This window comes from Lissotriton helveticus, chromosome 7 (assembly GCF_964261635.1).
Source record: "Lissotriton helveticus chromosome 7, aLisHel1.1, whole genome shotgun sequence".
In the NCBI taxonomy this organism is placed as follows: domain Eukaryota; kingdom Metazoa; phylum Chordata; class Amphibia; order Caudata; family Salamandridae; genus Lissotriton; species Lissotriton helveticus.
The window spans coordinates 1,484,814,479-1,484,831,472 of NC_136068.1; the positions used below are offsets into that span (position 1 = coordinate 1,484,814,479).

Sequence of the window (16,994 nt, forward strand, 5' to 3'; positions counted from 1 at the left end):
CCCCCCCCCCCTATAACCTATTTCCCATTTTCTAGTTCTCCAATGCCGCAAGGTCATATGAATAGAAATAGCACTATGCAAATATCATCACTCCACTATATACAGAAAACAACATTAAAAACCTTTGTAATTTCTAACACCAAAAACTCTAATTTTCAAAATTTGTAAGACCTATTGCATTGCAAATGCTCGTCATTTTTCAGCGCTGGACTGGGGCTCTTCTTTGTGGGGCCGCGCTCCTCCACTCAAATGGAGAAGCCGCCCCTCGTCATACCCACAGTCGACCAACAACCCCAATTTCTTACAATGGTCAAAAACAATTAAACAGACCAAAAAGGACTGCCCCCTTTATCGAATCTATGACAAAATATAGACTACAAAAATATCTACCTACCAAAATATCACGACAAAAATATTGATTACATTAATATCGAGATCCTATCTCTAACAAGGTAAGTACAAAAATATCAAAAAAATAATATCGATGTCAAAAATATAGTTTTAAAAAAAATATCGTTTTTTTTTAAATTAAAAAACATGGAATAGTAACAAAATAATACTTATAAATGTAATGAACATAGTTAAATATATATTATAATATTTAAAATTAATAAATAATGTAATAAAAACTAATAATATAAAGATATAATACATAGTATATACTTCATTAATAATACCTCTAATAAATTATTTTAATAACTTATAAATAAATGAAAATATAATAAATTACAAATACATTTATATACATCAAATACAAATATAAATAACAATTAATAAAAATGTAAAGCAAATGAAAAAAAAAATACATTTTGGATAGCGTACGGTACAAATTACTATTCCCACTCCAGAGACTGCAACAGTAGGGAAAGTGTTGGATAGCGTAGGAGTAACCATTACTATTCCAACTCCAGAGAGTGCAACAGTAGGGAAAGTGTTGGATAGCGTAGGGGTAAAAATAACATACTTATAAATAAATGTATTTTTTTAAATAATAAAAAACGTAACTATTAAATAAATATAAACCATTTACAAATACCAATACATAATTATTAAAAACATGATTAGCAAAATATATTTAAATAAAAAAAATATTAAAAATACAATTTAATAATATTTAATTACCAATTAATAATTAATTAACAATTATATATTTAACAAAACAATTAATAAAAAAATTCCTTAATTACATTTAAATTACTTCCCACCCTATTTATAATTCCTACTAATTAATAATTAATTTAACATAATTAAATTACTTCCCACCCTATTCCCCTACAAACCCACAACACACTACAGAACATAATTATCAATTAATCAATTACTTAAAATTAATTACCAATTTATTAAAAATAATTACCAATTAATTAAAATTAATTTATAATTCCTAATAATTAGTAATTAATTGAACATAATTAAATTACTTCCCACCATATTCCCCTATAAACCCACAACCCGCTACAGTACTAAAATACAAAATTACATAAAAATAAATTAAAAACATTATAAATACATAATAATATACACAAAAATAATATAAAAATCGATATTAGTAACATCTAAATTATTAACATCGATATTACTAACATCGATATTTAACACTTCGATATTACTAATATCGATATTAAATCTATCGATATTACTTACCTTCTATATTATGTCCCTTCGATATTTAAACTTCGATATTATTGTATATCGATATTTAAATATCGATATTTTGTCTGCATACCCCTTTATCAATAGAGGTTTGTATGTTTCAGTCTATTTCTGGTGGTCTCTGTAAGAATGTCTATGAGTACACATATGACTGAGTGGGTAACCTGGTGCTCTTTAAGGTAATCATCTACTATTAACTGTGCTTTGAAAGTTGATCAAATTAAATATGTAATGAAAATGTGCTTTAAAATGCACCATTTCGGTCTGTCTTTTTCCAGAATTTTCTTGGGGGAAAACCCCTCCAAACCTCCTTAGAAGTGGTGGGGCTAGCTCACTGCGGTCGCTCGTGACGCGCCGGACGAGGGCTGGTCTGGGGAAGGTTGCCAGGGCTGCTTTCAGTTCCCAGTCCGGCCCTGATGCAGCAGTCTTTTTCGTGCACACAAGGCAGCTCATTCACTGATGTCTTGCGTCATGAGACTCCCTTGTTTCCACTTTATAAAGGGCCCCAGAGAAGTATGAGCATATCCTATGAATAAGGCACATACCGGGTAGCCTCCTGCTCCGACAATTGCTGGCCACAAATGTCTCTTTCAGTTGCACTGGCACCACTTGGATTCAATTACACACTAACTGCCAATTGCGGGGACAGAACATACTTGGCGTTCTCCTCTCAATCCACACGGCTCCTCATCACCAGTGAAAGAAGACGGAGATTTCTTTATAAAAAATAGGCGAGCTCTTTGTTGCCTGGAGAAGTCGCCACACAACTGCCGCTTATCGAACCTCCTCCTCCTCCTCTTCTGAAACCTCCACACATGCCAGATGCTCATATTATTTCCGTGCAGAAGAAGGAATCTAATACTTCCACAAACTACTGATTAGATAGCATATTAAAATTAAAAATTGCTGTCTAATTTTCAAAGCATTAAAGGGATTGGCCCCATATATTTTAATAGATCGACTAGTCAGATAAGTTGGGGAAGAAGGGGAGCAGAACAGACCACTGACTCCAGGTTTGCATGAAAAAGGCTGCTTTATTGAAACAGGTGCACATAACAAAAGCAACCTAGGCTTTTGCCTTACAAAATTAGAGCCTCACTATACAACTTTACTCACCTATGTTAAGCTACCCACTACCCTAAAATCTCCCTCCCCTCCCACAACAATTTAATACAGTAATAGTGTACCCACTCCAGAGCTGCTGAACTGCAACTGTGGCCTTCGAACACCGCAGCCCCTTTGCTAAAACTTTTATCCCTTACTCAACTAAGCTTCCTACAGAACCTTTAACTTTATGGCTCCTCCAGGCATGAACTTATATACCCGTTCCCTTTCAGCCGGCATTGCCGCTCTAAACAAGAATAAACCTTGTTAAACTATTTCAATTTCTCTGCCAACTGCCTAAGCACCTGCCTCAAAGCGACAACCCTATATAACATAAAGAACGTTCTGCACACCTATTGTAGTGAACCCAGCTCAAATTAAAGCCCCAGATAACCAGCACTCCCGAAACCCAGGCTCAAGGGATGGGTGACAGGGCAAAAACTCTCACTAGCTTAGCAGTAGCCACCGTGTCACCAAGAGAAAATAGTGGCTGGTACCACATAATTCCCACTTAAAACATCCTTGGGCTACAAAAGTAAGGTTAGATGTGACATCTGCCAAAACTAACATTGAACAGATACCCTGCAATACTAAATGGTAACACTAGGCCCAGTTGATATCTGCAGAGATTAACCCAAATGAACATACATGCACTTTCTATTCTGCAGTACATAGCTTCCTTTTGAGGATAGATGTGCACCTTTGCACAGAGAGATGAAGAACTGGATGGTAGAGATGACTCATTTGCCTTATGCACTGGTGTGTTATTCACCAGCAGAGTTAAATAAAGCTACTCCAAAGAAGACTAACAGTGCAAATTAGTGATGGTGCTCTTCTGAGGCACCCATGAATACAGTTTTGAACATGAAATAGTGACTAGTTGGTTACTATGTTTACCTATGGCACTCAGTGGGTATCCTTCAAGGCATGTATAAGATGGCTTAGGAAGTAGGACAAGTAGGAGAAAATAGCAACAACTGAATGGGAAATACAAGAAACATGCAACACTGGTGAAAGGAAGGTACTCTTGAGGGAATGGATAGAAGTATTCTAGTAGGCAGCAGATAGAGAGGTGCCTTTTTTGGCAACAATACACAGGCCAGTAAACAATTTGCGGATGAATGACCAGGCTGTATGCCTGCCTTAAATTCTCAAAGTCCCAGGGAGATAAACATAGTGACTAGACTCCAAAATGACCAAAGGCAGAATACAACAAATTCAGAAGAAGTTTCACCTACAAGTATTATGACCTCCTTTGTTAAATTCCTTCCTTCCCCAACTAGGCTGTGCATGCTTTCAAGCCTTTAAATCATGTGTTTGTATATTTGTGAACTGCTCTAGTTGACAGTCTCACTTGATGTCGCAATGATGGTAGCTAGCACTGTTTGCTTACAAACTATCTTTTGTCTTCTGCAGAAATATTCAGAAATCTTGTGTGCCTGGATAAGGAGGTGATCAAGAAGAACTTACTCAAGGCCTTACCAGCAAGCTGGATGAGTGGCTCTGAAGAGGTGTCCTGGCACTTAGATGAATCGCTTCAGCCTCCTAGAGAATGGCTACATGTATTTTGGAACTTCCTTCAGCAGAATGTTGATGTCTTATCACCATTTGAAGGCTATCCCCTGGTGCCCATGAGCCCAGTGGATAATGGGGCCCAGACTCTTCAGCTGGTAAGGCTGAGGCAGAAATCTTGTCTTCTCTTCCTAAACAAAGATGGACACAGCCTGACAGAAACTATGGTTAAGATATTAGAAACCATTGGCTGCACAGTAATATGCCAATGGGACCCGCAGGTTTGGCACAAGAATCTTTCGGACTATGTTCTTGCACCCACATCAAACAATATTCTAAAGGCCTTTTCAAATATAGGTGTGGCCACAGTAATCCAAAAGCTGACAGCAATGACAGTGGAACAAAAACTAATGCTCCGTGACTTGTTCTCACTGGCAACCAGATTGAGCACTGAAGAGTGCAAAGTTATATGTCAGTTGCCCATCTTTAGCAAGATGAGTTCCCTGCAGTCCACTGGGTTGGATCTAATTCCAGCTCTTAATACCCAAGCTGTAGATAAATGCACTGTCCCAACTATTCCCAGTGATCTTGTGCTGCCAGAAACGCTGCTTACATGCAGAAGTGAAAATGATCGGAGACTACTGATGCAGATGAGGGTACCCTTCTTGAGTTCATCTGATGTTGCTATACGGTCAGTTATGGCTATCAAAACCAAGCAGTATATCCATCACAATAGTAAAGCAGAAAGCATCATGCTGTGGATCTTAAGAAATGGTGATGTGCTGTTCAGCCTGAATAATGAGCTCAGGAAAATTTGCGAAGGCCTGCCCTTCATACCTTGTAATGGGGAGATGGTCAAGCCGTCTGCTCTTTTTGACCCTGAAAATGTAACATTTCAGGATATATTCGCTTCCTGTAGGTTTCCTCCTAGCAGCTTTCAGGAATCACTAACATTGAAGTCTTTGAGAGTTCTTGGTCTGAAGGATACTATTCAGGACATCTCCCTGGGAGATGTTCTACAGATTGCAGAGGAGGTGAACAGAAACTGTGGTATAAAAGATCCTAAAGTTCTAGAGAGAAAGGCAAGAGCACTTATCAGAGTTTGTAATGATACCCAAGTGCTCTCTAGCTCTGATATCAAGAAAATGAAATCATTGTGTAGCATGGCGTGGGTACCGTGGCTTGCTTCTAATGCTAAGGCAACATTTTGCAAACCTTTAGACATGAGAAATAAGAAGCACTCTTCTCTTGTGGAGTTCTCTATGCCCATCACTGATGAATTCAATGAACAAGCAAGTAGTAGTCTTGGCTTGAATGAATCACCACCTCCCAAGAAAGTAATAGAAAACCTCACAGCCCTTAGCCTTCATTACCAGACAATAGATTACTACTCATTGGTCATGAAATTGCACAATATTTACAGGCATGTGCAAGACAAAGTAGGTGAGTTCCGGAACATGTTGGACAGTATGAGGATCTGGAATGGTGCTGACTTTTCTGCCCCATCTGATATCCTTATGTCCTATCCAGAAGACTTAGATCTGAGCACCCAGATCAAGAAGGTGCCCCCTGATTTCCTGATCTACAAAAGGCTCTTTCAGCAGTGTGGAGTTCGTGAGACCATGGCAGACAGTGATATCAATAATATGCTTCAGAAAATGATGAAGGACATACAGGTCAGGAGTTCTTGTTGTGGCACCAATGTTGAACTAAAACTTGCTATATCTGTTTTGGACTGGATGAAGAGAAGAGGCCTTCAAGGTACAGATAATCTTCCTATTCCAGTACATTCAGTGAGAGGAGTGTTTACTTTAAAACCCTTGTCTACTGTCCTGTTCTGTGATATGCCAAAGGAACATCTGAATGACCTTGGACATGACCTGGACTATAGCATTGTTCATGAAGATATCACATTGACCACAGCTGCCTTTCTTAAAGTTCCATTACTCAGCACCAAGATACTAAAGCCAGAGTATTTTGAACCTTGGGGGCCATCAGAACCCATTACACTTCGAATAAAGAACATCCTCAGAGAATACAGTGAAGAGGTTGACCTCTTCAAGGAGTTGATACAGAATGCTGATGATGCAGGTGCCACGATCTGTAACTTCTTAGTGGATATGAGACAAAACCTTTCATTTCGAAACAGTCTAATAGACCCAGAAATGGCCTCCTGTCATGGGCCTGCTTTGTGGTCATATAATAACAGCAAGTTCAGTGATGAAGACTTCTGTAATATCACCCGGGTTGGAGCAGCTACTAAAGAGCTCCAGGTTGAGAAGATTGGAAAATTTGGACTTGGTTTCAATACAGTGTATCGTGTAACCGATGTGCCATCTATACTCAGTGGTAGCAGTATACTGATGTTTGACCCCAATGCAAATCATCTCAAGAAACACATTCAAAGTGAAGCTAATCCTGGTATCAAACTAAACCTCCAGAAGCACCCTCAAGTACTTCAATTATTTGCTGATCAGTTTCACCCATATGAAGATGTTTTTGGCTGCAATCTGAAGGGAACACAAGACTACAACGGAACACTTATTCGTTTGCCTTTCAGGACAGAGGAAGATGCAAAATGTTCAATGATGTGTGATCAAAGTTTTGATGTACAAGAGATTAAAGCACTTGTGAATATCTTCCAAGAGTCTTCAGAAAACCTGATAATCTTCCTAAAAGGAGTTCGGGAAGTAAGTCTTGGATTTCTTCCTCCTGAATTATCATCACCTGATAACCCTATTTTGCAGCAGGAACTATACAGGGAGCAGGCTCAGAAGTTGGGCATTACTGAGGACTTCTTACTTCAGAAGGAACAGAAAGCTATCGCAGCACTCTTGTCCAAAAACATGGTTGTTGATGTCTCCGAATCGGCAATCATCAGGGTCGCTAGGATACAAAGGTCAAGGACTAATGAAAAACATTATCTTCTGCACTCCAGCTTCGGCATTGGAGAGTCTTTAAAAACATTTCAACAGAACAGGCAGAATAAAATTAGGTTTTCACTCCCAGTGGCCGGGCTAGCCCTGCCATTGAGAAGGAACGTTGACACTGGGAAATGGAGACCTGATTTGGATGACTTTATTGGCCAGGTTTTCTGTTTTCTGCCTCTTTCCATTTCCTCCGGTCTCCCATTTCACCTTAATGGAACCTTTGCTGTCATGTCCAACAGGAAAAACCTATGGGACACAACTGAAAAGGGCGAGTGGAACAGGAAACTTCTTTGTGATGCAGTTCTGGTGGCTTGGGTAAGATCTCTAGTCCTACTTCAGAACATGTGCCGGGATGGTTTATTAGAAGGCTACAACTACTACACATATTGGCCTGATATTAGAAAAATTAAATCTTATTTTGTTGGAGCGCTGAAAGCTTTCTACAAAGCTGTAGCCCATGGGCTTCTTGCAGTATTTAGCAATGGACATGAATGGTGCACAATTGAGCATACATGTTTCTTAAGCTCAGATATTGTGAAAAATGAGTACATTGGTGAGACTGCAACACAGGTATTCTCTGCAATGCTCCCCAAACCATTTGTGGCTATCCCGCTGCCAGAGTGGGTCAAAGATGGTTTCATTGCAAGTGGTTGTGGTGAAGCCTTGCTTCGAAATACTTACAACTGGGAAAGGTTTTACAGCGAGATTATATTCAACAATGTAGGCGATGTAGCCTTAGAAGCAAGGGATGCCCTCATTACACATGCCATTGATATGAACAATAAGGAACTAGATCGATTGCTAATGTCTGTCCCCTGCATTCCATCGACCCCTTATGGAACCCTACAGAGCATTGGTAATCTAGTTCACCCAGAGGGTAAAGTAGCTTTCCTCTTTGGGAAGGAAGATGGACGCTTTCCTCAGGGAACACCTGAAACCTATCTGAAACTTGAACGGTTGTCCCGCCTGGAGCTTCTCGGAATGTTAAAAGACCGCCTCCCCATGATGCAATTGATGGAGCGAGCCCAAAACATCTCAGCAGTCTGGAAGCATGATAGACAAAAGGCATGCAGCCGCATACACCATATCCTGGAGCTGCTCCGGGACCTTGTAGCACAAACCTCTAGTAACACTGACCAAGCTCTGTTTAGGAACATTTCGTTTCTTCCTGCTATTCTTCCTCCCTGCAGCAATATACAGAATGTGGCTGAAATCGCACTCAAGAAGCCCGTAGAGATTTTCCATTACAAGCACCTCAGTTTGGTTAACCTTAGTGAACCGGTCCTTAGTAAAGAACATGTTGGAAAGGATTTTCAATTCTGTAAAGAGATCATGGAATTTTTGGGGCTGAACAGTCTTCCATCAATTCAGACAGTGATGTTACAACTAGCAAAAGCTCATAGAATGTCCAATGTATTGCCCAAGCAAGAACTTACACAGATGGCCAGAAAGTGCTATACCTACTTGAACAAGGCCATACAGGATAGACCAGGTAAAAGGAATGAGATTAAAACTAGAGCTTTTGACTTTCCCTTCATTCTTATAGATCATCAGTTTGTACATTTGAGTTCAGTTGCAGGCAGTATATCATTTGAAGCAGCTCCCTACCTGTATCAGTTGCCCAAGCAATTTCAAGAATTTGATCTATTGTGGAAGTGTCTAGATCTCCGAGACAGTTTTACAGTTGAAGACTACATTGCTGTCCTTCAGAGCATTGCTAGAGAGCATCAAGGAAATCGCTTACCCAAAAATGAGTTTCATTTAACAATGAAACTCATCAATGTGATATTTGAAAAAACAATAGATAAAACTGCTGTTAGCTGCTTTCAAACTCAGTGCATGCTCCTTCCAGATCAAGATGGAATCTTGCGTCCTGCAGACAAGCTTCACTACAATGACACTCCTTGGTTACCTTGTGAGAGCGATATGCTCTTCTGTCATGAGTTGATCCCTCGGTCTGTGGCCTTGCAGTTTAGAGTACCAACTAAAATTCACAAAACTCTGCAGAACCTGAAAATCACCGAGTTATCCTGCTGGGTGTCAGACTTTGGGGCCAAAGAAGACCTTACAAGGCGTATCAGGAATATTATCAGTGAATACTCCTCCAGAACCGATATTCTTAAGGAGCTTATTCAGAATGCAGATGACTCTGGTGCCACAGAGATCCATTTTGTATGGGACAGGCGGACACATCCTACGTTACGTACTTTTGGGGAAGAGTGGAACCCATTACACGGCCCAGCCCTTTGTATCTATAACAATAAAGTCTTTACTAATGAAGATATTGAAGGGATTCAACAACTAGGCAAAGGTGGGAAAGGTGATAGACTAGACAAGACTGGGAAGTATGGGCTTGGGTTTAATGCGGTCTATCACTTGACAGACTGCCCATCTTTTGTGACGGGTGACAGTACATTGTGTATATTTGACCCCAACCTTCTGTTCTTGAAAACTGCGCATCATAGCTCTCCTGGTGCAAAGATGTCTGTCAACCCAGAGTTCAAAAATACATTTCAGGATGTGTATGATACTTTCCTTCCTGCCAACTTTAATCTGGAACAGGGTACGCTCTTTCGCCTGCCACTAAGGACAGCTGAGATTGCACATAAATCTGAAATCTCAGATCAGACGGTATCTACTGGTGACATCGAGGCACTATGGGGGCAACTGGAGAAGGACGCAAGCAACTTTATACTTTTTCTAAATAACATTCAGAGCATCACATTCTCAAAAATCACACAGGAAGATGGTCAGCTAAAGAAGATTATTTCTGTTGATGCACAAACTAGCAGTATTAGTGAGCAGCACCGTGTGACTTTCAAGAACAAACTCAAGGAGTTTGCAGAGGCAAAATTGACCATGAATGAGACCACACCGTGCCAAGTGTTTTACATTGTGGACATACATTGTAGCTGGTCTCAATTAGCTACTAAATGGGTTTTAGCCAAGCAAATTGGAGTTAAGGGGGATGATAAAGTGGCTGATATACGTAGAGTCTGTGAGAGCTTGAAGTGCTGCCGTATAGCGCATGGTGCTGTGGCAGCATGCATTAATGACTTAGTACCAGGTAGGACATTTTGCACTTTACCACTTCCAGTGGAGACAGGCCTGCCTGTTCATATTAATGGAAATTTCATAGTGGACTCTGCCCGTAGGGACATCTGCAGAGAAGATGGTGGGAGTGCAAAAACAGAATGGAACTCTGTGCTCCTAACGCATATTCTTGCCCCACTGTATAGTGATCTCCTGGAACACTTGTGCAAATTGTTTTATAAAAACACAGCAGGGCCTTTAAGGTTTGAAAACTTTAAGGTATGTGAATATTCTCTTAATGAAAAATTGTTACGCTTTTTCCCCCGCATATCTGATAAAATACCCTCACTGTTGCAGAAGATGGTTAATCACGTCTACCGTACAATCTTCGAAAAGCGAAGTATGCTCATTCCTGTCTATAAGAAAGAAACTGTGCAAGTTCGTACCTTTACTAAAGATATTGTGATTGTCGAATGGGCAGGAGTCAATCAGATGATAACAAAAGAACCCCACTTTCTTTTGGGAAAGCTAAATACAGAATTGGAATGTGCTCTTCAAAACATCAAAATGAAAATGGTGCTTCCCTTTCAGAGTCTTCAGAGCATCTTTGAGGAGTTTAAAAAGGCACGGATACAGGTTATATCTGTGCACCCTGAAACAGTCTGCAAATACTTAAAGGCCCAAAGTCTTTGCCCAGAAGGGCACACCTTACCTCACCCAGTCTCCGACACCCTCCTTGGAAGTGAAACCTGCTGTCGCTCTCTCTTGAATTTTTGTCTTAAGGTTGAAAAAAAAACGATTGGTGATTGTTTGAATGATCTTCCTCTTCTTGTGACTCTTGATGGAAAACTGAGAAGGTTCTGTAAGGCTAAGCCTAAGTACCTTACTCTATTTTCATGTTTATTTCCGGCACAGAAGCACATATTTATCAGCCATGATGTTGTTGATGTTGAGAATGCTTTACCACTTCTGAAAGCAGGCTTCTTGAAAGATTTCACAATTCAAGAATCAGCGAGTTTCATCAAAGACTTTCTAGGGCAATGTTTCAAAGTGTCAACAAAGAATGACATAGTTCACCATGAATTACCTAAAACGGCTGAAGCCTGGATGAAGGCAGTCTGGAAATTCTTTGAGACCAAGATTAACAAAAGCCTTGAAAATTATGAAGTCCACCAAATAATGTTTCAAGAATTGGTTGCACTTTTTTGTGACTGGGCAATTGTACCAGTGTCCTTTGAATATAAAAATGGCATATTTCTATTGCCTCCTGGTAGCCTCAAGATAATTTTCTATGAATTGAAGGATGATCTGGCCAAATGTCTATTCAAGTTAGGTTTTCCAAATCTAAACACATCAATAATTCCTTTTAACATAGGATACCACACCATCAAACCTTATTTACTGCAGACTAACAACTGCTTCTCTGTCCTGGAGATGTTGTGGTCCAGAAACAATCTCCTCCACTGGAACAAGTTGAATAGTAGGGAAATCAAAACCCTACTGAGTTTACTTGTGGATGGGTTACCTCAAATCAAAGATAAGACCTGTTTTTTTAACCGAATCCAGTATCTACCCGTATTTGAGACGATAGATGGAAAGCATCAGTCCCTGAATATCTACCAGAAGAGGTACATCCTTCATACAAAGCTCTCAAAGGAACTGAATGATGTCTACAGAGGCCTCTACCAGATAGATTCACAGACTGTCTTTTTACGTGATTGCAACCTCTATACAGTTTTGGCTAAGAACATAAACATTCAAACATTTGATGATTTGCAATTCCTTGTACATTTTCTGCTTCCCCTGCTTCCAAACATGCGTGAAGATCATCTAATAAAAATTCTAAACCTCCTACTGAATCTAAAGCATCAATATCCTGAAGCATTTGAAGCTGAAGAGAAGAACATTTTCTCTTCACTTAGATCGGTCCACTTCATTAGAGATGGACAAGGAACACTTCAGCAGGCATCTTACTATTATGATCCTGACTGCTCAATATTCAAAACTTTTCAGCTGCAGACAAGGTTTATTCCAGAAGAATTTTTCACCCAGGTAGGATACACTTTTAGCAGCATTAAGGAGGTCCTTATTGGTATTGGTTTGAGGCATAAAGTATCTGCCCAGGACTTCATTACATTTGCAACTGAGGTTGAACAAGAAGCACAAAGAGGTATCTTGGTAAGATCACTGGAGCCTAAGATAAAAGTATTGTTTTTACACATGCTTACATTGAAAGTGGACAATCTTACAAAGGATTTCATTGAGAAAGTCTCTACTATCAAATTTGTAGCTGCAGTTAACACGAATACTGACTTGCAAAAAATACACCCAGCATATGTCAATAATACCCATCTGATTCCTCTTAAAGATTCCATTGTGAAGTCACGTGACAGTGATGAAATGCTAGTGTGGACATCTGTGGCTTTTTTGCAAACAAAAAGTCTGTCATCAAATCACATTAAAATGCCCTACTTCACTGAGCGGGAAACCAATGTGTTAAAATCATTTGGTGTCCTTTTTGATCCACCCCTGGTGTCAGTACTGCAGAACATAAAGAACGTTTGTCAAGCACCATTCAAAAACGTAGAACTTGCTCAACTACGACGTCGAGTTCTAGAAAAAACCTACAATTTTCTCGAAAGACATCTTCCATTTGATCCTACTCCTCTTGCTAGCTTACCAGTGATTTTATTGGAAGACAATACCCTGGCAGAACCTCGTCAGGTACTATTTTCATTGCCTGAAGACATTTTGTTCAAGCCATACCTTTTCAGTGTGCCTTCTCAGTTGGCTAGGTACAGGGCGTTGTTCGAAAGTATTGGGGTAGAGGCAGAGCCAAGTGTGTTCCACTATACCTGGGTGCTTGCTGCAATATATGAGGAAACCAAAGAGAAGGAATCCCCACATGGCAACCAAAGAACTACTGTTCTTAAAGCCATGGAAAAACTGTTCTTGCTGATAAAACAAAGTTCACCTAACGATGATCTTCAAAGTCTAAAATCCCTTTACCTACCTGCTACAGATGGGAGACTTTATGATTCCGCCAAGTTGGTTTACAATAATTGCAATTCCAGGAGGACAATCAGTTCTCTAGAGGGTTCTTTTAAGTTCCTGGTGCACATTGAGAAATGCAGTCTTTTTAATGATCAATATGAAATAGAAAAACTCCTCCAACAGCTTCCAGAGGATATTCGGCCTAAGATGCTCTCAGAAGTTACATCAGAAAACCTTCAATCGTGGAGCCCATGCAGTCTTGGTGATGACTGTGAGTTGAAAGGACGATTACGTGGCCTCTTCTCATCCAGTATCTTCCAGGAAGGTCTTGTGAGCCTACTGAGAGCACAAAACAAGGGAAAAATGTCTGCCGGGGAGGCTGCGAAAGAATGCAAAACTGCTTTCAGAAAACTTGAGCTTATTTGTTGCAAGTCGATAGAGACAATTCTCTTTAAAGGATGTGAGCCTCTACAGGACACATGCTTGTTCAAAGACGTGTTTATCTTGAAGACAATGGAAGGAGAGTGCCAAGTTTATCTTGTGCACAAGGAAGCAACTTGTTTTCGTGAAACCATAAACATAATAACATCTCTGGCAAAGGAGATAAATGGGTTAATGATGAATGTGCTCAGCCATGATTCATTGTTGGTCCTAGTAGAAATGCTCACTTGTGAAAATCCTCAAGATATAAGCAACGTTATGAAAGATCATTGTATTCTGACAAGGAATTGTAGAAGCCAGACAAGCTTTTCTATGCCAAGTCCAGGTGAAAAGATTCCTGAAGAGTGGCATGACTCTCTAGAAATGATCATTGTCAACAAATTTAATGTAGATGAATTTGTCGGTTACATGGATCCTGATGAAGAAGGTGTTTATCTCTATGCGATCATTCTGGAGAAGTTGGAATCAAGGGTTAGTGGGGACATTGAAGTGGAGATGTTCAGAATTGATCTCGGGCCAGATCGTATTATGAACGTCAGTGCTCTAGATCTGTATCAGTTCAAGAGATGTCTCATCAGCAAGAACAGCTGCAGAGAACTGCTGATGGTGGAGAACCTACAAGACCAAAAGGAAAATCAAGCCAGGTGGTTTGACAAATCTTTGGGGGACATAAAAAGAGAGATAGATGAGAAACTCCATGAGATATACAAACTGTCAAAGAAGGAGAAGACACAGTCCATTCGAAGGCTTTATCTTTGGTACCACCCAGACAAGAATATTGGGCAAGAACAATTAGCTGCTGAAGTTTGCAAATATCTGCAGCAGAGAATAAGAGACTTAGAAGATGACGGGGATTACAGTGGCATGGGCAGAGGTTTCAGCAGTCCAAGCAGAAGTTACAGTAGCTCAAGCCACTCTAGAAATGAATACAATCCTCATAGAGACTTTCCAAAATTCTGGAGTAGATGGGATGGCGAGGCTTCTCGGCACCGTCAGCATCATGAAAACTTTACAAGAAGATCTAACTGTGAATATGATTTTTGGGGTTACCATAACAGGCAGCATAGAAAGCCAAGGGTTGGTGAAGCTAGCAGGTGGTTCCGGCAGGCCGAGTGTGATCTCAAAGCTGCTTTCCACGACGTTGACCGCAGCAGTCCTGAATGGGTGCTATACAAGATTCACCAGGCGATCCAGAAAGCTTTGATTGCGGTTCTGTGTAAGAAATCTCACAGATTTGATACCGATGTTACCATCTATGATTTGGCATGCAAAATCTCTGTTTTTAGCAGCAGCCTTAAGGAAGTACAGGACATGGTCCTGGAACTGGAAAGACTTGGTGTGGACAATAAAAAGACACAGTATCCAAATTATCATCAGCCACCTGACATACCTAATGACATCTTCTCAACAAGCCAAGAGAAAGCTTTAGAGCTGGCCAGAGATACACTTAACAAAATCAATGAATATATCCAGCAATGACAACTCTAAATGGGGAACGTTATGCTGTCTGTAGGGGGGCAGATATAAATATTGTAACTTGAATTCTAACTCCAGTGATAGAATCCTGTCGGTGCTGCTGCCACAAAATCTGTTAAACCGTTACTTTTACCTTGAGATTGGGTTATGTTGCAGGCAGTGTATAACATCCTATGTGCTTGGGGAATTTCTGTTAATGTTGCCTGCTTTCATTCATCCATTTTCATTATCAGTTCATTTTCTCCCAGGTAAAAATGAATAAGCTTGCCCCCTTGTACCACCCTCAACTCTTCAACAGCAACCCTCTTTACACTCATGCAAGAGAATGGCAAGGAGTGGAGTAAACTGGGCTTCTAGGGCACTCTTTAATTTCCGTTTCTGCCTTTGACGCCCCCATCCTGAAACCAGACTAGGGAATGTCAGTGCTAGGTGTAGCATAGGGCTAGCCAGAGGGAGCAGGTAGTGCCCTAGGCTACCTATAATTGGAGTCCCTGTTCTCCAAATTTGACTTATCAGGATACCCCTAGTTTGCTTACAGATTTGTTCACTATCTGATCAAAACCCTAAACTGCACAATGAAATCTGTGTGACAAATTTCCATAGTGTTTAGAACCTTTTAAAAGAGCAACATTTTCTCTGAATGCACGAGAATATATCTTTAATAGGCATTTCACTTTTGCTCTTATTTGACCTATTGCTGGGAATCCATTCTTGGAATGAGGCCAAAAAATACAAAGAAACATAAATAATTGAGCATTGAGGCACTTTCTCAATACTATAACCATTGATGTCCTGCATCACTGTGACTAGGCAGTCCCCAGTGCGTGTGCTGATATATGTATTGTGTCGAATCTGCCTTTGCCTCTACAAAGGCACCCACATTTCTATTAAAGATTTGAATTCCATTGTTGTTAAGCGAAGTTGCCTTTCTGTTTCATGATGTCCGACAGCTCTTCTAGGCTGTTTCAGCATAGATAAAGGTGCTGTAACCGACAAGCTTGCCACAGTTTATAAATATGTAGGCGAATGTTGAACATTGATGGTGAAGTCCAAAGACAGAGTCATGTGTTTTGGGTAGAGGTGTCCTTTAGGGCTGTACTGCTGGGCTGGATATTGGTCTCAGACTGTTCCTAGATTGTGCATGATTTGTGTGAATTAATGGAAAACAAGAAGTGGGAAACCAAATTGAAAGAAACCAAATCATTGAAAACCAATTTTAACCTTTTAGTGCTGCGCACGTTCAGCGGACGTCGCGTGCACTACCTCGGTAGTGCTGCGCACGTCCGCTTAACGTCGCGGCCCTGCCCGCGCTATAGAACGTTCTGCACCAGCGCGGAACGTTCAGCGCAGTGGAGGGGTTAAGGAAATACAAAAAAATCGAAAATTAGAGGAAACATTTTAATGGAAATCTATTTTTAATTAAAAAAAACAAAATTACAATAAACTTGGATAGAGTTTAGGACTTCTATGGGGTTTTTGTGTTCTGGGAGGGGTGATGAGTGTTTTTTAGGAGTGAGGAATAATTAGCACTTGGGCATAGAAAGGGGTTATTAGGGTTTAGAGATGGGCGGATTGTAGGGGTGGTGAGGGTTTTTTAGGGTTCATGGATGAGTGGTGCTTAGATTTATGTGGTGTTTTTAGATTTCAGGTATGGGTAGAGCATAACGGACCTAAGGGGGTTTAGGGTTTATGGATATGCTGAGTTGAGGGCTGGTGAGGGTTTTTTTTTTTTTTTAATATATATTTTTATTATTTGAACACAAGAGAAATAATACACATATCAGGCGCCACCAACAAAACACAGCGCAGCTGTGGGTGTGCGAACAAAGTAACGAAACACCATACAGTCAT

At 40.2% G+C, this 16,994-nt stretch overlaps 1 protein-coding gene across 3 annotated transcripts in view; it reads left to right on the top strand.

Annotated features, from left to right (window-relative positions):
* Positions 1 to 16,048, top strand: part of LOC144770405 (sacsin-like) — a 435,405-nt gene extending 419,357 nt beyond the window's left edge. For all 3 annotated transcript variants that reach the window (XM_078654913.1, XM_078654915.1, XM_078654914.1), the window contains one exon: positions 4,174 to 16,048. In XM_078654913.1, coding sequence (XP_078511039.1) covers positions 4,174 to 15,146 — 10,973 coding nt within the window. In that variant the 3' untranslated portion in view covers positions 15,147 to 16,048. The remainder of the gene's footprint in view (positions 1 to 4,173) is intronic.
* The last annotated feature ends 946 nt before the right edge of the window (positions 16,049 to 16,994 follow it).